Source organism: Bombina bombina, chromosome 3 (genome assembly GCF_027579735.1).
Source record: "Bombina bombina isolate aBomBom1 chromosome 3, aBomBom1.pri, whole genome shotgun sequence".
NCBI lineage: Eukaryota > Metazoa > Chordata > Amphibia > Anura > Bombinatoridae > Bombina > Bombina bombina.
Genome location: NC_069501.1, coordinates 1,235,263,740 through 1,235,290,942, shown reverse-complemented (window position 1 = coordinate 1,235,290,942; position 27,203 = coordinate 1,235,263,740). Strand labels below are relative to the sequence as shown.

General features: G+C 46.4%; 1 protein-coding gene across 1 annotated transcript in view; it reads left to right on the top strand.

The window, feature by feature from the left end:
- The window catches only part of FAM168A (family with sequence similarity 168 member A), a 370,456-nt gene that overhangs the window by 319,910 nt on the left and 23,343 nt on the right, over positions 1-27,203 (top strand). The window contains exons 5-7 of the mRNA XM_053708729.1: positions 9,071-9,196; positions 21,785-21,927; positions 23,279-23,453. Of these exons, the coding sequence (XP_053564704.1) occupies positions 9,071-9,196; positions 21,785-21,927; positions 23,279-23,453 (444 nt within the window). The remainder of the gene's footprint in view (positions 1-9,070; positions 9,197-21,784; positions 21,928-23,278; positions 23,454-27,203) is intronic.

Here is a 27,203-nt window from a genome sequence, read left to right as displayed (position 1 = left end):
GTGTACCCACGCTGCACTATTTTGCCTTAATCAGTTCTGCAATAGCGGTGTAACCACGCTGCACTATCCTGCCTTAATCAGTTCTGCAATAGCTGTGTAACCACGCTGCACTATCCTGCCTTAATCAGTTCTGCAATAGCTGTGTAACCACGCTGCACTATTTTGCCTTAATCAGTTCTGTAATAGCGGTGTACCCACGCTGCACTATACTGTCTTAATCAGTTCTGCAATAGCTGTGTACCCACGCTGCACTATCCTGCCTTAATCAGTTCTGTAATAGCTGTGTAACCACGCTGCACTATACTGCCTTAATCAGTTCTGCAATAGCTGTGTACCCACGCTGCACTATACTGCCTTAATCAGTTCTGTAATAGCTGTGTACCCACGCTGCACTATACTGCCTTAATCAGTTCTGCAATAGCTGTGTAACCACGCTGCACTATACTGCCTTAATCAGTTCTGTAATAGCGGTGTACCCACGCTGCACTATACTGCCTTAATCAGTTTTGCAATAGCTGTGTACCCACGCTGCACTATCCTGCCTTAATCAGTTCTGTAATAGCGGTGTACCCACGCTGCACTATCCTGCCTTAATCAGTTCTGTAATAGCTGTGTAACCACGCTGCACTATCCTGCCTTAATCAGTTCTGCAATAGCTGTGTAACCACGCTGCACTATCCTGCCTTAATCAGTTCTGCAATAGCTGTGTAACCACGCTGCACTATTTTGCCTTAATCAGTTCTGTAATAGCGGTGTACCCACGCTGCACTATACTGTCTTAATCAGTTCTGCAATAGCTGTGTACCCACGCTGCACTATCCTGCCTTAATCAGTTCTGTAATAGCTGTGTAACCACGCTGCACTATACTGCCTTAATCAGTTCTGCAATAGCTGTGTACCCACGCTGCACTATACTGCCTTAATCAGTTCTGTAATAGCTGTGTACCCACGCTGCACTATACTGCCTTAATCAGTTCTGTAATAGCTGTGTAACCACGCTGCACTATCCTGCCTTAATCAGTTCTGCAATAGCTGTGTAACCACGCTGCACTATACTGCCTTAATCAGTTCTGTAATAGCGGTGTACCCACGCTGCACTATACTGCCTTAATCAGTTTTGCAATAGCTGTGTACCCACGCTGCACTATCCTGCCTTAATCAGTTCTGTAATAGCGGTGTACCCACGCTGCACTATCCTGCCTTAATCAGTTCTGTAATAGCTGTGTAACCACGCTGCACTATCCTGCCTTAATCAGTTCTGCAATAGCTGTGTAACCACGCTGCACTATACTGCCTTAATCAGTTCTGTAATAGCGGTGTACCCACGCTGCACTATACTGCCTTAATCAGTTTTGCAATAGCTGTGTACCCACGCTGCATAATCCTGCCTTAATCAGTTCTGCAATAGCTGTGTAACCACGCTGCACTATCCTGCCTTAATCAGTTCTGTAATAGCGGTGTACCCACGCTGCACTATCCTGCCTTAATCAGTTCTGCAATAGCTGTGTACCCACGCTGCACTATCCTGCCTTAATCAGTTCTGTAATAGCTGTGTAACCACACTGCACTATACTGCCTTAATCAGTTCTGTAATAGCTGTGTACCCACGCTGCACTATCTTGCCTTAATCAGTTCTGTAATAGCTGTGTAACCACGCTGCACTATACTGCCTTAATCAGTTCTGCAATAGCTGTGTACCCACGCTGCACTATCCTGCCTTAATCAGTTCTGTAATAGTTGTGTAACCATGCTGCACTATCCTGCCTTAATCAGTTCTGCAATAGCTGTGTAACCACGCTGCACTATCCTGCCTTAATCAGTTCTGTAATAGCTGTGTAACCACGCTGCACTATCTTGCCTTAATCAGTTCTGTAATAGCTGTGTAACCACGCTGCACTATTTTGCCTTAATCAGTTCTGTAATAGCTGTGTAACCACGCTGCACTATCTTGCCTTAATCAGTTCTGTAATAGCTGTGTAACCACGCTGCACTATACTGCCTTAATCAGTTCTGCAATAACTGTGTAACCACGCTGCACTGTACTGCCTTAATCGCTGTGTAACCACGCTGCACTATCCTGCCTTAATCAGTTCTGCAATAGCTGTGTAACCACGCTGCACTATACTGCCTTAATCAGTTCTGCAATAGCTGTGTACCCACGCTGCACTATCTTGCCTTAATCAGTTCTGTAATAGCTGTGTAACCACGCTGCACTATACTGCCTTAATCAGTTCTGCAATAGCTGTGTACCCACGCTGCACTATCCTGCCTTAATCAGTTCTGTAATAGTTGTGTAATCACGCTGCACTATCCTGCCTTAATCAGTTCTGTAATAGCTGTGTAACCACGCTGCACTATCCTGCCTTAATCAGTTCTGTAATAGCTGTGTAACCACGCTGCACTATCTTGCCTTAATCAGTTCTGTAATAGCTGTGTAACCACGCTGCACTATTTTGCCTTAATCAGTTCTGTAATAGCTGTGTAACCACGCTGCACTATCTTGCCTTAATCAGTTCTGTAATAGCTGTGTAACCACGCTGCACTATACTGCCTTAATCAGTATTGCAATAGCTGTGTAACCACGCTGCACTATACTGCCTTAATCAGTTCTGCAATAGCTGTGTAACCACGCTGCACTATACTGCCTTAATCAGTTCTGCAATAGCTGTGTAACCACGCTGCACTGTACTGCCTTAATAGCTGTGTAACCACGCTGCACTATCCTGCCTTAATCAGTTCTGCAATAGCTGTGTAACCACGCTGCACTATACTGGCTTAATCAGTTCTGCAATAGCTGTGTAACCATGCTGCACTGTACTGCCTTAATAGCTGTGTAACCACGCTGCACTATACTGCCTTAATCAGTTCTGCAATAGCTGTGTAACCATGCTGCACTATACTGTCTTAATCAGTTCTGCAATAGCTGTATAACCACGCTGCACTGTGCTGCCTTAATAGCTGTGTAACCATGCTGCACTATACTGCCTTAATCAGTTCTGCAATAGCTGTGTAACCACGCTGCACTGTACTGCCTTAATAGCTGTGTAACAATGCTGCACTGTACTGCCTTAATAGCTGTGTAACCACGCTGCACTATACTGCCTTAATCAGTTCTGCAATAGCTGTTTAACCATGCTGCACTATACTGCCTTAATCAGTTCTGCAATAGCTGTGTAACCACGCTGCACTGTACTGCCTTAATAGCTGTGTAACCACGCTGCAATATCCTGCCTTAATCAGTTCTGCAATAGCTGTGTAACCACGCTGCACTATACTGCCTTAATCAGTTCTGCAATAGCTGTGTAACCACGCTGCACTATACTGCCTTAATCAGTTCTGCAATAGCTGTGTAACCACGCTGCACTGTACTGCCTTAATAGCTGTGTAACCACGCTGCACTGTACTGCCTTAATAGCTGTGTAACCATGCTGCACTGTACTGCCTTAATCTATTCTGTAATACAGAGCTTTCTAAACTTTTCATGTTGGTGACACACTTTTTAGACCTACATCATATTGTGACCCAGTAATTCAGTTGTTCTAGCAAACAGGAGGTTAAACAAACTTGTTTTAAGAGATACGGACACAAGCATAAAATATATAATAACGAAATGTATTTACAAGTAACAGTAAGTATGTGCAAGAATTAAAAAACAGGTTAATAACACCAATAGCTACTTACTATTTTAAAGGGATGTATGAGGTTGATGGGATGAACACAGTTTCTGAATATTTGGTGGAATATTCGCCAAAAACGCTTGCATTTCATCATCAAGCATTTTTAAGCTTCCACTTCCTATCCATATATCAAGAGCAGGAGCAGCAATGTACTACTGGGAGCTAGCTGCAAAAAAAAAAAACACTGACTTCAGCTCTGCGTTTAAGCTGCTGCCCTCAGAGCTCTGCGAGTCCGACTGACTACTGCTGGCGCTGCAAACACACTGCTGCCCCACTCACTGACTACACATGCAGTCACGAGCCAATTGAGGAGACTACATGTGCAGTCAGGAGCCAATGTGCCGCCAAAGCCACCAATGGTAATAGTTTCAGTTCCCGCTAAGCTGCGCCAATAGGTTAAGATGATCTGTGACCAACTAGGTATCAATCTCGTGTCAACTACGTGATATGCGTAGCAGGCAGGCGGAAAGTAGGAAACCAAAAAAAAATGTAAACAGAATTTTAAATTAAAAAAAATTTGTGCTGAAGCAGGGACACACCTACACACTGCCGCCGACACACTGTGTCACGACACACAGTTTGGAAAGCACTGCTGTAATAGCTGTGTAACCACGTTGCACTGTACTGCATTAATCGGTTCTGTAATAGCTGTGTAACCACGCTGCACTGTACTGCATTAATCGGTTCTGTAATAGCTGTGTAAACACGCTGCACTGTACTGCATTAATCGGTTCTGTAATAGCTGTGTAACCACGCTGCACTGTACTACATTAATCAGTTCTGTAATAGCTGTCTAACCAAGCTGCACTGTACTGCATTAATCAGTTCTGTAATATCTGTGTAACCACGCTGCACTGTACTGCATTAATCGGTTCTGTAATAGCTGTGTAAACACGCTGCACTGTACTGCATTAATCAGTTCTGTAATAGCTGTGTAACCACGCTGCACTGTACTGCATTAATCAGTTCTGTAATAACAATCGCCTAGATTTAGAGTTCTGCAGTAGCCGTCAAAAGCAGCGTTAAGGGGTCCTAACGCTGCTTTTGGCCGCCCGCTGGTATTTAGAGTCTAACGCTCACTTTCCAGCCGCAACTTTTCCATACCGCAGATCCCCTTAGGCCAATTGCGTATACTATCTTTTCAATGGGATCTTCCTAACGCCGGTATTTAGAGTCTTGGCTGAAGTGAGCATTAGACCCTCTACCGCCAAGACTCCAGCCGCAGAAAAGTCAGTAGTTAAGAGCTTTATGGGCTAACCCCGGTTTATAAAGCTCTTAACTACTGTGCTCTAAAGTACACTAACACCCATAAACTACCTATGTACCCCTAAACCGAGGTCCCGCCACTATAATAAATATTTTTAACCCCTAATCTGCCGACCGCACACCACCACCACCTACATTATCCCTATGAACCCCTGAACTGCTGCCCCTAACATCGCCGACACCTACATAATATTTATTAACCCCTAATCTGCCCCCCCCCCCCCACGTCGCCGCTACCTAACTACACTTATTAACCCCTAATCTGCCGACTGGACCTCGCCGCTACAATAATAAATGTATTAACCCCTAAAGCTAAGTCTAACCCTAAGACCCCCCCCTAAGTTTAATATAATTTTAATCTAACGAAATAAATTAGATATTATTAAGTATTCCTATTTAAAACTAAATACTTACATGTTTAAACTAGGTACAATAGCTATTAAATAGTTATTTACTACTTAATAGTTACCTAGTTAAAATAATTACAAAATTACCTGTAAAATAAATCCTAACCTAAGTTACAATTAAAGCTAACAATACACTATCAATAAATAAATTAAATCAATTAACTACAATTACCTACAATTAAATAAACTAAACTAAATTACAAAAAAAAAAAACACTAAATTACAAAAAAAATTACAAGAATTTTAAGCTAATTACACCTACTCTAAGCCCCCTTATAAAATAACAAAGCCCCCCAAAATAAAAAAAATTCCCTAATCTAAATTTAAAAAGTTAACGGCTCTATTACCTTACCAGCCCTTAAAAGGGCTTTTTGCGGGGCATGCCCCAAAGAAATCGGCTCTTTTGCCAGTAAAAAAACAAACACAATACCACCCCCCCCCAACATTACAACCCACCACCCACATACCCCTACTCTAACCCAAACCCCCCTTAAATAAACCTAACACTACCCCCCTGAAGATCTCCCTACCTTGAGCCGTGTTCACCCAGCCAGGCACCGATGGACCAAAAGAGGGCATCCGGAGCGGCAGAAGTCTTCATCCTATCCGGGCAGAAGAGGACATCCGGACCGGTAGACATCTTCATCCAAGCGGCATCTTCTATCTTCATCCATCCGGAGCGGAGCCATCTTCTTCCAGCCGACGCGGATCCACCCTTCTTCCACAACGCCTACTCAATTCTGTTCTGTTCCGATCAGCCAATAGAATGCGAGCTCAATCTGATTGGATCAGCCAATCCTACCTTAATTCTGATTGGCTGATAGAATCCTATCAGCCAATCGGAATTCGAGGGACGCCATCTTGGATGACGTCATTTAAAGGAACCTTCATTCGGTGAGTAGGCGTTGTGGAAGAAGGATGGATCCGCGTCGGCTGGAAGAAGATTGCTCCGCTCCGGATGGATGAAGATAGAAGATGCCGCTTGGATGAAGATGTCTACCGGTCCGGATGTCCTCTTCTGCCCGAATAGGAAGAAGACTTCTGCAGCTCCGGATGCCCTCTTTTGGTCCATCGGTGCCCGGCTGGGTGAACACGGCTCAAGGTAGGGAGATCTTCAGAGGGGTAGTGTTAGGTTTATTTAAGGGGGGTTTGGGTTAGAGTAGGGGTGGGTGGTGGGTTGTAATGTTGGGGGGTGGTATTGTGGTTTTTTTTACTGGCAAAAGAGCTGATTTCTTTGGGGCATGCCCCGCAAAAAGCCCTTTTAAGGGCTGATAAGGTAATAGAGCTGTTAACTTTTTTAATTTAGATTAGGGTAGGGAAATTTTTTTATTTTGGGGGACTTTGTTATTTTATTAGGGGGCTTAGAGTACGTGTAATTAGCTTAAAATTCTTGCAATCTTTTTTTATTTTTTGTAATTTAGTTTAGTTTATTTAATTGTAGGTAATTGTAGTTGATTGATTTCATTCATTTATTGATAGTGTAGTGTTAGGTTTAATTGTAACTTAGGTTAGGATTTATTTTACAGGTAATTTTGTAATTATTTTAACTAGGTAGCTATTAAATGGTAAATAACTATTTAATAGCTATTGTACCTAGTTTAAATAAAGACAAAGTTGCCTGTAAAATAAATATAAATCCTAAAATAGCTACAATATAATTATTCGTTATATTGTAGCTATATTAGGGTTTATTTTACAGGTAAGTGTTTAGTTTTAAATAGGAATACTTTAGTTAATAATATTTAATTTATTTCGTTAGATTAAAATTATATTTAACTTAGGGGGGTGTTAGGGTTAGGGTTAGCTTTAGGGGTTAATACATTTATTAGAGTAGCGGCGAGGTTCGGTCGGCAGATTAGGGGTTAATAAGTGTAGTTAGGTAGCGGCGACGTTGGGGGGGGGCAGATTAGGGGTTAATAAATATTATGTAGGTGTCGGCGATGTTAGGGGCAGCAGATTAGGGGATAATGTAGGTTGCGGCGGTGTCTGGAGCGGAAGATTAGGGGTTAATAATAAAATGCAGGTGTCAGCGATAGCGGGGGCGGCAGATTAGGGGTTAATAAGTGTAAGGTTAGGGGTGTTTAGACTTGGAGTTCATATTAAGGTGTTAGGTGCAGACTTAGAAAGTGTTTCCCCATTGGAAACAATGGGGCTGCGTTAGGAGCTGAACGCTGCTTTTTTGCAGGTGTTAGGTTTTTTTTCAGCCCAAACTGCCCCATTGTTTCCTATAGGGGAATCGTGCACGAGCACGTTTTTTCCAGCTAGCCGCTACCGTAAGCAACGCTGGTATTGAGAGTTGAAGTGGCGGCAAATATGCCTGTACGCTCCCTTTTTGGAGCCTAATGCAGCCCTTTAGAGAACTCTAAATACCAGCGTTGTTTAGAAGCAGCGCTAGAAAAAAAACATGCGTAGCTAACGCACCCCTTTGGCCGCAGAACTCTTAATCTAGGCGTATGTAACCACGCTGCCCTGCACTGCATTAATCAGTTCTGTAATAGCTATGTAACCACGCTGCACTGTACTGCATTAATCAGTTCTGTAATAGCTGTGTAACCACGCTGCACTGTACTCCATTAATCGGTTCTGTAATAACTGTGTAACCACGCTGCACTGTACTGCATTAATCGGTTCTGTAATAACTGTGTAACCACGCTGCACTGTACTGCATTAATCGGTTCTGTAATAACTGTGTAACCACGCTGCACTGTACTGCATTAATCGGTTCTGTAATAACTGTGTAACCACGCTGCACTGTACTGCATTAATCTGTTCTGTAATAACTGTGTAACCACGCTGCACTGTACTGCATTAATCTGTTCTGTAATAACTGTGTAACCACGCTGCACTGTACTGCATTAATCTGTTCTGTAATAGCTGTGTAACCACACTGCACTGTACTGCATTAATCTGTTCTGTAATAGCTGTGTAACCACACGGCACTGTACTGCATTAATCTGTTCTGTAATAGCTGTGTAACCACACGGCACTGTACTGCATTAATCAGTTCTGTAATAGCTGTGTAACCACACGGCACTGTACTGCATTAATCAGTTCTGTAATAGCTATGTAACCACGCTGCACTGTACTGCATTAATCAGTTCTGTAATAGCTATGTAACCACGCTGCACTGTACTGCATTAATCTGTTCTGTAATAGCTGTGTAACCACACGGCACTGTACTGCATTAATCAGTTCTGTAATAGCTATGTAACCACGCTGCACTGTACTGCATTAATCAGTTCTGTAATAGCTATGTAACCACGCTGCACTGTACTGCATTAATCAGTTCTGTAATAGCTGTGTAACCACGCTGCACTGTACTGCATTAAAGGACCAGTCAACACAGTAGATTTGCATAATCAACAAATGCAATAACAATGCAATAGCACTTAGTCTGAACAAATGAATAGTAGATTTTTTTTCTGACAATTTTAAGTCTATTTCCACTCCCCCCCCTGTACCATGTGACAGCCATCAGCCAATCACAATTGCATACACGTACCATGTGACAGCCATCAGCCAATAACAATTGAATATAAAAAGAATGTGCAAATTTTTTTAATGGAAGTAAATTGGAAAATTCTTTAAAATTGCTGCTCTATCTGAATAATGAAAGTTTAATGTTGACTTGAGTGTCCCTTTAATCGGATCTGGTCACTCCAGAATCTAAAATGTTGTTTTGTTTTATCTGTAACACTCCTGTCTCTTCTGTTTTTAAAGCAACACTTCTGATGAAACAAGCCTGGCCACAGACCTCATCATCTTGTACCAACGAAGGCACCTTTCATCTCCCTGTGGATACCGGATCTGAGAACAGGTCTTACCAAGCATCATCTGCAGCATTCAGTAAATAACTTTATTTATTATTCAGTGTTACACACAGTAAATTGCAGCCATAGCAGGAACCCACTGCTGTCTAAATGGATGCGGTGTAGAGAAGGTTTCTATTTATCATTCCTATTACATCCCTAGCTACAGAGTGATCACACTATACAATTAATAATACAATAGGTGCATATGTAATGACTGCCTGCTGCCTATATCTGCTTATAAAACATTAATTGTTAACCTGTAACGATCATTATTGTACAGCTGATTAAGTGAAAATCTAAAGATTGTTTCTGACAAGTAACTATCTAATCAAGGTTAGATTTTTACAAAAACTGCACTTTCAGGCTCAACCACCACAGGGATTTTTTTTTTTTTTTTTAAATCTCAGATAGGTGTTTGTGTTGGTAGCCATTTGGATTAGGGAGAAGAGAGGTGTCTGATGCACAGAAGCAGAGAGGTGTCTGATGCACAGAAGCAGAGAGGTGTCTGATGCACAGAAGCACTGAAGTGTCTGGGATAGGGAGGCGTCTGATGCACAGAAGCGTCTGGGATAGTGAGGCGTCTGATGCACAGAAGCGTCTGGGATAGGGAGGCGTCTGATGCACAGAAGCGTCTGGGATAGGAAGGCGTCTGATGCACAGAAACAGAGAGGTGTCTGATGCACAGAAACAGGGAGGTGTCTCATGCACAGAAACAGGGAGGCGTCTGATGCACAGAAGCGTCTGGGATAGGGAGGCATCTGATGCACAGAAGCACAGAGGTGTCTGGGATAGGGAGGCGTCTGATACACAGAAGCACAGAGGTGTCTGGGATAGGGAGGCATCTGATGCACAGAAGCGTCTGGGATAGGGAGGCGTCTGATACACAGAAGCACAGAGGTGTCTGGGATAGGGAGGCGTCTGATGCACAGAAGCGTCTGGGATCGGAAGGCGTCTGATGCACAGAAGCACAGAGCTGTCTGGGATAGGGAGGCGTCTGATGCACAAAAGCACAGAGATGTCTGGGATAGGGAGGTGTCTGATGCTCAGAAGCACGGTTGTCTGGAATAGGGAGGGGTCTGATGCACAGAAGCACAGAGGTGTCTGGGATAGGGAAGCGTCTGATGCACAGAAGTGTCTGGGATAGGGAGGCGTCTGAAGCACAGAGGTGTCTGGGATAGGGAGGCGTCTGATGCACAGAGGTATCTGGGATAGGGAGGCGTCTGATGCACAGAAGCACAGAGGTGTCTGGGATAGGGAGGCGTCTGATGCACAGAAGCACAGAGGTGTCTGGGATAGGGAGGCATCTGATGCACAGAAGCGTCTGGGATAGGGAGGCGTCTGATGCACAGAAGCACAGAGGTGTCTGGGATAGGGAGGCGTCTGATGCACAGAAGCGTCTGGGATCGGAAGGCGTCTGATGCACAGAAGCACAGAGCTGTCTGGGATAGGGAGGCGTCTGATGCACAAAAGCACAGAGATGTCTGGGATAGGGAGGGGTCTGATGCACAGAAGCACAGAGGTGTCTGGGATAGGGAGGTGTCTGATGCACAGAAGCACAGAGGTGTCTGGGATAGGGAGGCGTCTGATGCACAGAAGTGTCTGGGATAGGGAGGCGTCTGATGCACAGAAGTGTCTGGGATAGGGAGGCGTCTGATGCACAGAAGCACAGAGGTGTCTGGGATAGGGAGGCGTCTGATGCACAGAGGTATCTGGGATAGGGAGGCGTCTGATACACAGAAGCACAGAGGTGTCTGGGATAGGGAGGCGTCTGATGCACAGAAGCACAGAGGTGTCTGGGATAGGGAGGCGTCTGATGCACAGAAGCCCAGAGGTGTCTGGGATAGGGAGGCGTCTGATGCACAGAGGTGTCTGGGATAGGGAGGCGTCTGATGCACAGAAGCACAGAGGTGTCTGGGATAGGGAGGTGTCTGATGCACAGAAGCACAGAGGTGTCTGGGATAGGGAGGCGTCTGATGCACAGAGGTGTCTGGGATAGGGAGGCGTCTGATGCACAGAAGCACAGAAGTGTCTGGGATAGGGAGGCACCTGATGCACAGAGGTGTCTGGGATAGGGAGGCGTCTGATGCACAGAAGCACAGAGGTGTCTGGGATAGGGAGGTGTCTGATGCACAGAAGCACAGAGGTGTCTGGGATAGGGAGGCGTCTGATGCACAGAGGTGTCTGGGATAGGGAGGCGTCTGATGCACAGAAGCACAGAAGTGTCTGGGATAGGGAGGCACCTGATGCACAGAGGTGTCTGGGATAGGGAGGCGTCTGATGCACAGAGGGGTCTGGGATAGGGAGGCGTCTGATGCACAGAGGGGTCTGGGATAGGGAGGCGTCTGATGCACAGAGGGGTCTGGGATAGGGAGGTGTCTGATGCACAGAAGCACAGAGGTGTCTGGGATAGGGAGGCGTCTGATGCACAGAAGCACAGAGGGGTCTGGGATAGGGAGGCGTCTGATGCACAGAAGCACAGAGGTGTCTGGGATAGGGAGGCGTCTGATGCACATAAGCACAGAGGGGTCTGGGATAGGGAGGCGTCTGATGCACAGAAGCACAGAGGTGTCTGGGATAGGGAGGTGTCCGATTCACAGAAGCACAGAGGTGTCTGGGATAGAGAGGGGCCTGATGCACAGAAGCACAGAGGTGTCTGGGATAGGGAGGCGTCTGATGCACAGAGGTATCTGGGATAGGGAGGCGTCTGATACACAGAAGCACAGAGGTGTCTGGGATAGGGAGGCGTCTGATGCACAGAAGCACAGAGGTGTCTGGGATAGGGAGGCGTCTGATGCACAGAAGCCCAGAGGTGTCTGGGATAGGGAGGCGTCTGATGCACAGAGGTGTCTGGGATAGGGAGGCGTCTGATGCACAGAAGCACAGAGGTGTCTGGGATAGGGAGGTGTCTGATGCACAGAAGCACAGAGGTGTCTGGGATAGGGAGGCGTCTGATGCACAGAGGTGTCTGGGATAGGGAGGCGTCTGATGCACAGAAGCACAGAAGTGTCTGGGATAGGGAGGCACCTGATGCACAGAGGTGTCTGGGATAGGGATGCGTCTGATGCACAGAAGCCCCTGGGATAGGGAGGCATCTGATGCACAGAAGCGTCTGGGATAGGGAGGCGTCTGATGCACAGAAGTGTCTGGGATAGGGAGGCACCTGATGCACAGAAGCACAGAGGTGTCTGGGATAGGTAGGCGTCTGATGCACAGAAGCACAGAGGTGTCTGGGATAGGGAGGCGTCTGATGCACAGAGGTGTCTGGGATAGGGAGGCGTCTGATGCACAGAGGGGTCTGGGATAGGGAGGCGTCTGATGCACAGAGGGGTCTGGGATAGGGAGGTGTCTGATGCACAGAAGCACAGAGGTGTCTGGGATAGGGAGGCGTCTGATGCACAGAAGCACAGAGGGGTCTGGGATAGGGAGGCGTCTGATGCACAGAAGCACAGAGGTGTCTGGGATAGGGAGGCGTCTGATGCACATAAGCACAGAGGGGTCTGGGATAGGGAGGCGTCTGATGCACAGAAGCACAGAGGTGTCTGGGATAGGGAGGTGTCCGATTCACAGAAGCACAGAGGTGTCTGGGATAGAGAGGGGCCTGATGCACAGAAGCACAGAGGTGTCTGGGATAGGGAGGGGCCTGATGCACAGAAGCACAGAGGTGTCTGGGATAGGGAGGCGTCTGATGCACAGAAGCACAGAGGTGTCTGGGATAGGGAGGCGTCTGATGCACAGAAGCACAGAGGTGTCTGGGATAGGGAGGCGCCTGATGCACAGAAGCACAGAGGTGTCTGGGATAGGGAGGCGCCTGATGCACAGAAGCACAGAGGTGTCTGGGATAGGGAGGCGTCTGATGCACAAAAGCACAGAGGTGTCTGGGATAGGGTGGGGTCTGATGCACAGAAGCACAGAGGTGTCTGGGATAGGGAGGCGTCTGATGCACAGAAGCACAGAGGTGTCTGGGATAGGGAGGCGCCTGATGCACAGAAGCACAGAGGTGTCTGGGATAGGGAGGAGTCTGATGCACAGAAGCACAGAGGTGTCTGGGATAGGGTGGGGTCTGATGCACAGAAGCACAGAGGTGTCTGGGATAGGGAGGCGTCTGATGCACAGAGGTGTCGGATAGGGAGGCGTCTGATGCACAGAAGTGTCTGGGATAGGGAGGCGTCTGATGCACAGAAGCACAGAGGTGTCTGGGATAGGGAGGCGTCTGATGCACAAAAGCACAGAGGTGTCTGGGATAGGGAGGGGTCTGATGCACAGAAGCACAGAGGTGTCTGGGATAGGGAGGGGTCTGATGCACAGAAGCACAGAGGTGTCTGGGATAGGGAGGGGTCTGATGCACAGAAGCACAGAGGTGTCTGGGATAGGGAGGGGTCTGATGCACAGAAACACAGAGGTGTCTGGGATAGGGAGGGGTCTGATGCACAGAGGTGTCTGGGATAGGGAGGGGTCTGATGCACAGAAGCACAGAGGTGTCTGGGATAGGGAGGCGTCTGATGCACAGAGGTGTCGGATAGGGAGGCGTCTGATGCACAAAAGCACAGAGGTGTCGGATAGGGAGGCGTCTGATGCACAGAAGCACAGAGGTGTCTGGGATAGGGAGGCGTCTGATGCACAGAGGTGTCGGATAGGGAGGCGTCTGATGCACAGAAGTGTCTGGGATAGGGAGGCGTCTGATGCACAGAAGCACAGAGGTGTCTGGGATAGGGAGGCGTCTGATGCACAAAAGCACAGAGGTGTCTGGGATAGGGAGGGGTCTGATGCACAGAAGCACAGAGGTGTCTGGGATAGGGAGGCGTCTGATGCACAGAAGCACAGAGGTGTCTGGGATAGGGAGGCGTCTGATGCACAAAAGCACAGAGGTGTCTGGGATAGGGAGGGGTCTGATGCACAGAAGCACAGAGGTGTCTGGGATAGGGAGGGGTCTGATGCACAGAAGCACAGAGGTGTCTGGGATAGGGAGGGGTCTGATGCACAGAAACACAGAGGTGTCTGGGATAGGGAGGCGTCTGATGCACAGAAGCACAGAGGTGTCTGGGATAGGGAGGGGTCTGATGCACAGAAACACAGAGGTGTCAGGGATAGCGAGGCGTCTGATGCACAAAAGCACAGAGGTGTCTGATGCACAGAAGCACAGAGGTGTCTGGGATAGGGAGGCGTCTGATGCACAGAGGTGTCGGATAGGGAGGCGTCTGATGCACAGAAGCGTCTGGGATAAGGAGGCGTCTGATGCACAGAAGCACAGAGCTGTCTGGGATAGGGAGGCGTCTGATGCACAGAAGCACAGAGGTGTCTGGGATAGGGAGGCGTCTGATGCACAAAAGCACAGAGATGTCTGGGATAGGGAGGTGTCTGATGCACAGAAGCACAGAGGTGTCTGGGATAGGGAGGCGTCTGATGCACAGAAGCACAGAGCTGTCTGGGATAGGGAGGCGTCTGATGCACAAAAGCACAGAGATGTCTGGAATAGGGAGGGGTCTGATGCACAGAAGTGTCTGGGATAGGGAGGCGTCTGATGCACAGAAGCACAGAGGTGTCTGGGATAGGGAGGCGTCTGATGCACAGAAGCACAGAAGTGTCTGGGATAGGGAGGCGTCTGATGCACAGAAGCACAGAGGTGTCTGGGATAGGGAGGGGCCTGATGCACAGAGGGGTCTGGGATAGGGAGGTGTCTGATGCACAGAAGCACAGAGGTGTCTGGAATAGGGAGGCGTCTGATGCACAGAGGGGTCTGGGATAAGGAGGCGTCTGATGCACAGAAGCACAGAGGTGTCTGGGATAGGGAGGGGCCTGATGCACAGAAGCACAGAGGTGTCTGGGATAGGGAGGCGTCTGATGCACAGAAGCACAGAGTTGTCTGGGATAGGGAGGGGCCTGATGCACAGAAGCACAGAGGTGTCTGGGATAGGGAGGCGTCTGATGCACAGAAGCACAGAGGTGTCTGGGATAGGGAGGCGTCTGATGCACAAAAGCACAGAGATGTCTGGGATAGGGAGGTGTCTGATGCACAGAAGCACAGAGGTGTCTGGGATAGGGAGGCGTCTGATGCACAGAAGCACAGAGCTGTCTGGGATAGGGAGGCGTCTGATGCACAAAAGCACAGAGATGTCTGGAATAGGGAGGGGTCTGATGCACAGAAGTGTCTGGGATAGGGAGGCGTCTGATGCACAGAAGCACAGAGGTGTCTGGGATAGGGAGGCGTCTGATGCACAGAAGCACAGAGGTGTCTGGGATAGGGAGGCGTCTGATGCACAGAAGCACAGAAGTGTCTGGGATAGGGAGGCGTCTGATGCACAGAAGCACAGAGGTGTCTGGGATAGGGAGGCGTCTGATGCACAGAAGCGTCTGGGATAGGGAGGCATCTGATGCACAGAAGCGTCTGGGATAGGGAGGCGTCTGAGGCACAGAAGCACAGAGGTGTCTGGGATAGGGAGGCGTCTGATGCACAGAGGTGTCTGGGATAGGGAGGCACCTGATGCACAGAAGCACAGAGGTGTCTGGAATAGGGAGGCGTCTGATGCGCAGAAGCACAGAGGTGTCTGGGATAGGGAGGCGTCTGATGCACAAAAGCACAGAGGTGTCTGGGATAGGGAGGTGTCTGATGCACAGAGGGGTCTGGGATAGGGAGGCGTCTGATGCACAGAGGGGTCTGGGATAGGGAGGTGTCTGATGCACAGAGGGGTCTGGGATAAGGAGGCGTCTGATGCACAGAAGCACAGAGGTGTCTGGGATAGGGAGGGGCCTGATGCACAGAAGCACAGAGGTGTCTGGGATAGGGAGGCGTCTGATGCACAGAAGCACAGAGTTGTCTGGGATAGGGAGGGGCCTGATGCACAGAAGCACAGAGGTGTCTGGGATACGGAGGCGTCTGATGCACTGAAGCACAGAGGTGTCTGGGATAGGGAGGCGTCTGATGCACAGAAGCACAGAGTTGTCTGGGATAGGGAGGCGTCTGATGCACAGAAGCACAGAGGTGTCTGGGATACGGAGGCGTCTGATGCACTGAAGCACAGAGGTGTCTGGGATAGGGAGGCGTCTGATGCACAGAAGCACAGAGGTGTCTGGGATAGGGAGGCGTCTGATGCACAGAAGCACAGAGGTGTCTGGGATAGGGATGCGCCTGATGCACAGAAGCACAGAGGTGTCTGGGATCGGGAGGCGCCTGATGCACAGAAGCACTGAGGTGTTTGGGATAGGGAGGGGTCTGATGCACAGAAGCACAGAGGTGTCTGGAATAGGGAGGCGTCTGATGCACAGAAGCACAGAGTTGTCTGGGATAGGGAGGGGCCTGATGCACAGAAGCACAGAGGTGTTTGGGATAGGGAGGGGTCTGATGCACAGAAGCACAGAGGTGTCTGGGATAGGGAGGCGTCTGATGCACAGAAGCACAGAGGTGTCTGGGATAGGGAGGTGTCTGATGCACAGAAGCACAGAGTTGTCTGGGATAGGGAGGCGTCTGATGCACAGAGGTGTCTGGGATAGGGAGGCGTCTGATGCACAGAAGCACAGAGGTGTCTGGGATAGGGAGGTGTCTGATGCACAGAAGCACAGAGGTGTCAGGGATAGCGAGGCGTCTGATGCACAAAAGCACAGAGGTGTCTGATGCACAGAAGCACAGAGGTGTCTGGGATAGGGAGGCGCCTGATGCACAGAAGCACAGAGGTGTTTGGGATAGGGAGGGGTCTGATGCACAGAAGCACAGAAATGTCTGGGATAGGGAGGCGCCTGATGCACAGAAGCACAGAGGTGTTTGGGATAGGGAGGGGTCTGATGCACAGAAGCACAGAGGTGTTTGGGATAGGGAGGGGTCTGATGCACAGAAGCACAGAAATGTCTGGGATAGGGAGGCGCCTGATGCACAGAAGTGTCTGGGATAGGGAGGCGTCTGATGCACAGAAGCACAGAAGTGTCTGGGATAGGGAGGCGTCTGATGCACAGAAGCACAGAGGTGTCTGGGATAGGGAGGCGCCTGATGTACAGAAGCACAGAGGTGTCTGGGATAGGGAGGGGTCTGATGCACAGAAGCACAGAAGTGTCTGGGATAGGGAGGCGTCTGATGCACAGAAGCACAGAAGTGTCTGGGATAGGGAGGCGCCTGATGTACAGAAGCACAGAGGTGTCTGGGATAGGGAGGGGTCTGATGCACAGAGGTGTCTGGGATAGGGAGGCGTCTGATGCACAGAAGCACAGAGGTGTCAGGGATAGCGAGGCGTCTGATGCACAAAAGCACAGAGGTGTCAGGGATAGGGAGGCGTCTGATGCACAGAGGTGTCGGATAGGGAGGCGTCTGATGCACAGAAGTGTCTGGGATAGGGAGGCGTCTGATGCACAAAAGCACAGAGGTGTTTGGGATAGGGAGGGGTCTGATGCACAGAGGTGTCGGATAGGGAGGCGTCTGATGCACAGAAGCACAGAAGTGTCTGGGATAGGGAGGTGTCAGGGATAGGTGTCAGGGATAGCGAGGCGTCTGATGCACAAAAGCACAGAGGTGTCTGATGCACAGAAGTGTCAGGGATAGGGAGGCGTCTGATGCACAGAGGTGTCGGATAGGGAGGCGTCTGATGCACAGAAGTGTCTGGGATAGGGAGGCGTCTGATGCACAAAAGCACAGAGGTGTTTGGGATAGGGAGGGGTCTGATGCACAGAAGCACAGAGGTGTTTGGGATAGGGAGGGGTCTGATGCACAGAAGCACAGAAATGTCTGGGATAGGGAGGCGCCTGATGCACAGAAGCACAGAGGTGTCTGGGATAGGGAGGCGTCTGATGCACAGAAGTGTCTGGGATAGGGAGGCGTCTGATGCACAGAAGCACAGAGGTGTCTGGGATAGGGAGGCGCCTGATGTACAGAAGCACAGAGGTGTCTGGGATAGGGAGGGGTCTGATGCACAGAAGCACAGAGGTGTTTGGGATAGGGAGGGGTCTGATGCACAGAAGCACAGAGGTGTCTGGGATAGGGAGGCGCCTGATGTACAGAAGCACAGAGGTGTCTGGGATAGGGAGGCGTCTGATGCACAGAAGCACAGAAGTGTCTGGGATAGGGAGGCGTCTGATGCACAGAAGTGTCTGGGATAGGGAGGCGCCTGATGTACAGAAGCACAGAGGTGTCTGGGATAGGGAGGGGTCTGATGCTTAGAAGCACAGAGGTGTCTGGGATAGGGAGGGGTCTGATGCACAGAAGCACAGGTGTCTGGGATAGGGAGGGGTCTGATGCACAAAAGCACAGAGGTGTCTGGGATAGGGAGGCGTCTGATGCACAGAAGCACAGAGGTGTCTGGGATAGGGAGGGGTCTGATGCACAGAAGCACAGGTGTCTGGGATAGGGAGGCGTCTGATGCACTGAAGCACAGAGGTGTCTGAGATAGGGAGGCGTCTGATGCAGAGAAGCACAGAGGTGTCTGGGATAGGGAGGTGTCTGATGCACAGAAGTGTCTGGGATAGGGAGGGGTCTGATGCACAGAAGCACAGAGGTGTCTGGGATAGGGAGGCGTCTGATGCACAGAAGCACAGAGGTGTCTGGGATAGGGAGGCGTCTGATGCACAGAAGCACAGAGGTGTCTGGGATAGGGAGGTGTCTGATGCACAGAAGCACAGAGGTGTCTGGGATAGGGAGGCGTCTGATGCACTGAAGCACAGAGGTGTCTGGGATAGGGAGGCGTCTGATGCACAGAAGCACAGAGGTGTCTGGGATTGGGAGGGGTCTGATGCACAGAAGCACAGAGGTGTCTGGGATTGGGAGGGGTCTGATGCACAGAGGTGTCTGGGATTGGGAGGGGTCTGATGCACAGAGATGTGTGGGATAGGGAGGCGTCTGATGCACAGAAGCACAGAGGTGTCTGGGATAGGGAGGCGTCTGATGCACAGAGGTGTCTGGGATAGGGAGGCGTCTGATGCACAGAGGTGTCTGGGATAGGGAGGCGTCTGATGCACAGAGGTGTCTGGGATAGGGAGGCGTCTGATGCACAGAGGTGTCTGGGATTGGGAGGGGTCTGATGCACAGAGATGTGTGGGATAGGAAGGCGTCTGATGCACAGAAGCACAGAGGTGTCTGGGATTGGGAGGGGTCTGATGCACAGAGGTGTCTGGGATTGGGAGGGGTCTGATGCACAGAGATGTGTGGGATAGGGAGGGGTCTGATGCATAGAGGTGTCTGGGATAGGTAGGCGTTAAATGCACTCAAGCAGAGAGGTGTCTGGGATAGGGAAGGGTCTGATGCATAGAGGTGTCTGGAATAGGGAGGGGTCTGATGCACAGAGGTGTCTGGGATTGGGAGGAGTCTGATGCACAGAGATGTGTGGGATAGGGAGGGGTCTGATGCATAGAGGTGTCTGGGATAGGTAGGCGTTAAATGCACTCAAGCAGAGAGGTGTCTGGGATAGGGAAGGGTCTGATGCATAGAGGTGTCTGGAATAGGGAGGGGTCTGATGCACAGAGGTGTCTGGGATAGGTAGGCGTTAAATGCACTCAAGCAGAGAGGTGTCTGGGATAGGGAAGGGTCTGATGCACAGAGGTGTCTGGGATAGGTAGGCGTTAAATGCACTCAAGCAGAGAGGTGTCTGGGATAGGGAAGGGTCTGATGCACAGAGGTGTCTGGGATAGGTAGGCGTTAAATGCACTCAAGCAGAGAGGTGTCTGGGATAGGGAAGGGTCTGATGCACAGAGGTGTCTGGGATAGGGAGGTGTCTGATGCACAGAGGTGTCTGGGATAGGGAAGGGTCTGATGCACAGAGGTGTCTGGGATAGGGAAGGGTCTGATGCACAGAGGTGTCTGGGATAGGTAGGCGTTAAATGCACTCAAGCACAGAGGTGTCTGGAATAGGGAGGGGTCTGATGCACAGAGGTGTCTGGGATAGGGAGGTGTCTGATGGGGAACAGGATTGCTTGATATATTCCAATGTGATTCTAGACAGAGAATTCATTAACAAATTGTATACTTTATTAAAAGTCAGGAATGTTGGCGCAACTTGAAAGTTTTTGTACAAGAGCTAAGTAGCCGTGTGGGCTCTATCCCTGATTATTGACTTGCTTTTTTTTTAATAAAAAGTGATAATTAAATCTGTAAGAATCGGAGAGGTTAGAATATACATGATAATAAATAATAATATACAAAAGCAGAGTCATATAATAAGTGATATAAAGGAGACAACATCCTGTTGGGTGAAGTGATGAACAAATCAATTTTATAGGTAAAGAAACAAGTAAAGAGATTTTAATAAAAACAAACATGTACAATACTTTTGATTCATGGCTGGAGTAGGATAATTGTTTGAGGATAAACACCCCCCTGTATCTGGTCACATCTTTTCTTTTGTTTGCTTTTGGTTATAGAATGTGCAGACTAGATAGTGTCTCTGGCACAGTTACACTCATTGGTGTTTTATGAGGAATTTGAGCTGAATTCCTTGAGAGACGGCATGTGTGGTGGTGTGTTTCCGGCAATAGAACTGCACAATCCCAGCCGCCTTGTATATCTGCAGACGATTAGCTCTGTCTGCTGGGCTTGGTGCCAACATTCCAGCACTCAACACTTCATCTCTCCCAAGTCGTCCTGTTACTGTAAAACCAAAGATCTGAACCAACACTGTCTAGTTCCGATGAGCCCTTAATAGTAAAGCGTGCCATTTCACACCAATGCTGTGATGTGAACATTTTATTGAACAAAAAGAGAATAGCTCTAAATACATTTATATTTTAATATTAAAGGGACATTTTACATTAAAAACATTCTACACATAATTATGGATTCAAAGCAAAGATTAGCATTAGAATAATATGTAGCTGTATTTTTACCATTATATTAGTTGTTTAAATATTGACAATATAAGTGTAAAGGTTTAGTTTCTATAAAGTACTCTAGATTCTATTTAATGAGCTCTTCTATGTTTAAACTAGTTTTCTATTTATCTCTGTCTTCTGCTGAGAACAATTCTTTTTTTTTTTTTTATTTAACATTTTTTACCAGGTAGGATACATTGAGATTTCTCTCGTTTTCAAGTATGTCCTGGGTCCACAAAACATTGTATTGATACAATTATGGAAAGATATACAAACCTGATAATAAAGTAGAGTTTGTGTAAACAAGGCTGTGTGTAAATCCAGACAAACTTGTTTGTATGTCAATTGTATTGTCTATTTTATATCTGTACCTAATTGTTTGTAGCAGGAGAGTAAGATAAGGTTAAAACTTAAAAAGTTTAGAAATGGCGGCATCCATTACATTATTAGAACTCAGTGGAATTTTTAAAAAATCACCACTTTTCTGGGTTAAATTACAGGAAAAGGGGACAAAATAAATAATGAAAGAATATTACAAAGTTTTGTTAACTACACATAATTAAATATTTTATTTTACAATCTCATACTGTTTAATATCCCTTTAAAGAAAGATTTGAGTTATGTTAGCAAGCATTTTTATCATACAAATGTATTCGCACAAACGCTTCTAGTGACAGCTTTTACTGTGGATGAAGCAAATGTACGTTTGTCCTTGCACCTTCATTCAAACACAGCACCTGCTTTTAGATGTTTCAATTATGATATGAAAGTTGAATGTTCTCTTGAGTGTCTCCATTTAATATTGCTGTGTCACTGTCCCTGTGCTCATATGTTCCTTCTTCCCTAGGGTACACTGCTGGAACTCCATACAAGGTTCCTCCTGCTCAGAGTAACAGTGCCCCTCCGCCCTACTCCCCATCCCCAAATCCTTACCAGACCGCTATGTATCCTATCAGAAGTGCCTACCCACAGCAGAACTTGTATGCTCAGGTAAGTTTACCTTCATAGAGATAGATAGATAGGCAGATAGATAGGCAGATAGATAGGCAGATAGATAGGCAGATAGATAGGCAGATAGATAGATAGGCAGATAGATAGATAGGCAGATAGATAGATAGGCAGATAGATAGATAGGCAGATAGATAGATAGGCAGATAGATAGATAGGCAGATAGATAGATAGATAGGCAGATAGATAGATAGATAGGCAGATAGATAGGCAGACAGGCGGATAGATAGATAGGCAGATAGATATAAATATAACAAATATTGCATGACAAACATGGAAAACAGTAACAATATTTTAAGAGAGAAATATTCTTCATCCTTCATTTGCGCACACAAATAGTGGTGAGAAACCAATATATAAAACATTTGTTTAGCCCTGTACTAATTATATCATAAAAGCTTTGGATACTTTTTTAATCTATACTCCTTTCTGGTGACATAAAGATTAATAATTCTAACCAAGGAATTTGCTTGCTTTGTTTCCTAAAGCGACATTCTTATTTGTTTAGAATATTTTATTTTTAAACATATTTTTGCTGATAACTGTTGATATCTATCACTGAAAATGGGGTAAACACACAAAGTAGCGCTAAGGGGAGCAATGACCGGGTACAGAAGAGCCAGGATTGGGTTGCACTCTCAATCTCTCATCGAGATCTATGCCCTACTCAGCTGTGCACCCTGGGAGTTTAGATCACAAGTAGCCATGAACATTAATTTAAAGGGACAGTAAAGTTAAACTTTAATTATTGGATAGAACATACAATTTAACAAAAACTTTCCAATTTACCAAATTTGCCTTGTTCTTTTGGTATCTTTTGTAAAAGTATAAACCCAACTCAGCTTATGTTAACTCTGGAGTGTGCACGTGTAAAACATTACTACTACCATTGTTGTAAGTACAGCAGCCATAGAGTGATAAAGAGACATTTTCCTGAGAGCCTATGAGCCTACCTAGGTTTACATTTCTACAAAGGATTCCAAGATGAACAAGATAATAAAAAAAAGTAAATTGAAAAGTTTTCATGTTGTCTTCACTGACCATTTAATAATAAACTGGTCTACTGAATAAATAGACTGGCCCTTTAAATTAAAGACAATTTGCTAATATTTTAGAAACTTGCATTTTACCCTTTTTGTGCCAAATCTGCACATACAGCTTTTTATTATCAGTTGTTTTTTCTTTTGGGGGCCAAACCATTTCTTATAGATGAACTAATGTTTATTATCTTTTACCACTGGTACACAGTCCAATGTGTCTTAATGTAATGTTCCTGTTGGGACCCTGATCCTTTCTATGGTCTGTATGACTCATCGTTGTATTCTACCCACAGGGCGCTTATTACACACAGCCTGTTTACGCAACGCAGCCTCATGTCATCCATCACACCACAGTGGTCCAACCAAACAGCATTCCTTCTGCTATCTACCCAGCCCCTGTAGCTGCACCAAGGACTAATGGCGTGGCCATGGGGATGGTTGCCGGGACTACCATGGCGATGTCAGCAGGTGGGTTCTGTTTTTTTAACATTAAAGGGACCATAAAAAAAGTAAATGAAAGCACAATATAAACATGTAGGGTTTTTTTTTCTCCATAAAATGGGGTTAGATTAAAGCTGTTCATATAAATATTAGAACTGTTCATATTTATAAACAGTGCTTACTGCGGACTTGGTGTCTCACTGGCTGATCAGGGCTGTAATTGAGTATAAATAAATAGCTTTATTGCAGAAAAGGATTATCTTAAATTCATAAATAAAAACTTCTTTTAGATGCAACTAACAATATTTTAAGGTCCTCCTACATAAAGAAATCAAAACTCAGTTGGAATTAATGTCTCTGAAGAGGAATGATTCCATCCTGTATGAAGCTATGCGCTTCTATTTTTACGCTTGAATCCAATATGGTACCTTAACCCTCATTGTCTTCATTATCTCTTCCCTTTAGTATCTAATCAATGCTGGAGATATGAATTCTACAAATCTGATGGGAATGTAATCTTATTTCTGTATTTTGGGATGAGGCGATTGTGGCTTTAGATTCCACTCTGGGGCGCACTCTGTTTAGGGCTCCGGATATTTTTTATTTTTTTTGCTTAGAGTCAATGTAAAGTTTAATGAATAAGTGCCCAGCTTTTAAAAATACTCTTAAAAACAGGGGCGCTTTCATCTATTAAACTTTACATTGAAGCTTCTTTTTTAAAAATTCTTATATTTGTTTTATGGAAAACAGACCGGCGATCCTCCGCTCGTTTCTCCTGCTGTAGTTGGCACAATGATGACGAATCCGGCTTCCTCCAGTCGTTGCGTGCCCCCTTTGGCGTCCAGTTTGTAGGGCACGCATCGATTGGAGGAAGCCGGATTCGTCATCAAACTACTGCTAACTACAACAGAAAGAAAGAAAAGGTAAGAATTTAAAAAAAAGAAGCTTTATTGTAAAGTTTAATGAATGAAAGTTCCCCTGCTTTTCAAGAGTATTTTAAAAAATCAGGCCCTTATTCATTAAACTTTACATTCACTTTACAAAAAAAAGGTCAAATTGAAATGTGCATCAGAGCATTTCAGTTTTAAATAGAAGCATTTTGCTATATTCTCCAATTAGCAAAATTTCTTCTAGTAAAAGTTAATACTGTTTTTCAGCAATATATACGCTCTGAGGGCCTGTGCATCAGCATTCAAGTTCAGAGAGCTGACCCTGGTGTGTATTGTGTATGTGATGACTTCATTTGTGCAATAAAAGCCACTGCTAACTCTCTGAGAAGGTGCAGTGTTTGAATGCTGGTGCACAGGCCCTCACAGGATATGTGCGTATGCCGCTGAAAAACAGTATTAACTTTTACTGGAAGTATAGAGCAAAAATGCTTGTATTTAAAACTGAACCCATGCACATTTCTATTTTCACCTTTAAAGGGACATGAAACCTAAAATCTTTTTTCTTTTGCAAGATGTACCGAGTCCACAGATTCATCCTAACTTGTGGGATATTGTCCTTCCTGACAGGAAGTAGCAAAGAGAGCACCACAGCAGAGCTGTCTATATAGCTCCCCCCTTAACTCCACCCCCCAGTCATTCTCTTTGCTGGCTCTAAGCAGGAAGAGTAAAGAGAAGAGGTGTTAAACTGTTTTTGGGAGAAAGGTTTTGCAAGCAGTGGTGCCTTCCGTTCAGGTTCCTGTCTTGTCCCTCCCTTCATCCGTGTCCTAAAGCTTTGGTATTGGTATCCCACAAGTTAGGATGAATCCATGGACTCGGTACATCTTGCAAAAGAAAACAGAATTTATGCTTACCTGATAAATTTCTTTCTTTTGCGATGTACTGAGTCCACGGCCCGCCCTGTCTATTCAAGACAGATAGTATTTTTTTTTATGTAAACTTCAGTCACCTCTGCACCTTATAGTTTCTCCTTTTCTTCCTTGGCCTTCGGTCGAATAACTGGGGGGTGGAGTTAAGGGGGGAGCTATATAGACAGCTCTGCTGTGGTGCTCTCTTTGCTACTTCCTGTCCGGAAGGACAATATCCCACAAGTTAGGATGAATCCGTGGACTCTGTACATCACAAAAGAAAGAAATTTATCAGGTAGGCATAAAAAAAATTTTTTTTTTTTTTTTTTGTCATTCAGACAGAGCAGACAATTTTAAAAAAAGTTTTCAATTTACTTCTATTATAAAATTTAGTTTGTTCTCATGATATTCTTTGTTGAAACGATATCTGGATAATAGCGTGTTCTTTTCTGGAGCAGGAAACATGACAGGAAACACTTGCTGCCACCCACTCTTCTAACAAATGCATAACATAGTTGTAAAACTGCTGCCATATATTCCTGCAGTCATGTGCTTGCTCATTCACCTTCTTATCTGCTTTTCAACAAAGGATACCAAGAGTACAAAGTAAAAAAATTTAATAGACATAAATTGGAAACTTTTTTTTAAAATTGATACTCTGAATCATAAAAAGACATTGTTTGTTTGGGTTTTATGTCCCTTTAATACCCCCCCCCCCCCCCTGGATTGCACTATAAATATATACTCACAATTATTAAAATTCTTACATCACGTTTTTGAATACAACAGACAGTTTTTTCTTATGCCAAATGGATTTAATTAGTTGCGCACAATATAGCGCTGGAACGTACATTTTTACTGTTACTCTGGATAACACCAATAGTTTTTTCCCCTGATTGACTGGTTATGTGTTTCTCATTCTCATAAGTAGGAATACTCTAGGATTTATTGACAATAGGATCTTAACTACTTTTTTTTCAAGCGCTATTCTCTTATTAAAGGGACAGTAAAGACATAATTAGACATTCATGATTTAGACAGAACATACAATTTTGAACAACTATCCAATTTACTTCTATTATTTATTTTGCTTCCTTCTCTTGTTATCCTTTGCTTAAAGGTTTATCTAGGTAAGCTCAGGAGCAGCAAAGAACCTAGGTTCTAGCTGCTGATTGGTGGCTGGTGCCGGCGGGAGGTGGTAGTAGGTGGGCGGCTCAGCAGGGAAGGAGTGGGAGTGCCCTAATACAAAAAAAAGGACAGGGGGAGAAAGAGCAAAAGAGGGGGGGGAAGAGGGAGAGCAAAAGAGGGGGGGGAAGAGGGAGAGCAAAAGGGGGGGGGAAGAGGGAGAGCAAAAGAGAGGGGGGAAGAGGGAGAGCAAAAGGGGTGGTGAAAGAATCCACCTGGATGGATTCTTTCCTTCTTAATACAGGGAAAGTCCACAGCTGCATTCCTTACTTGTGGGAAATACTGAACCTGGCCACCAGGAGGAGGCAAAGAAACCCCAGCCAAAGGCTTAAATACCTCCCCCTCTTCCCTCATCCCCCAGTCATTCTTTGCCTTTCGTCACAGGAGGTTGGCAGAGAAGTGTCAGAAGATTTCGGAGTAGTTCCTTAGGAAGGGTATCTGTCCTTCGAGATGGGACTGGAGTGTTAAGTAGTCTTGTCAGCCTCTCAGTGAGAGCATTGATGAAAGTTTGAGTCTGGAGATGCAGGGAGAGTCTTTCTGCGAAACCATCCAGACTCATATTAATAGCTCCTAAGCAATCAGCGTTGATGAGTTTTGCTGCCTGCTTTTCTTCACTCAAGTCCATGTCAGAAGCGATGCTACAGTCTGTTAGACTTGAAGGACTGTGTTTTCTGTTCCACGGCATAGATTCCGGTAAGATCGTTTTATTTTTTACACCTATTGCAAACGCTAGAAGATAGGGTCACAGTGTGGCTCCTTTTCTCTTTATGGAAACAAGGGTTAATATCTCCTGAGGG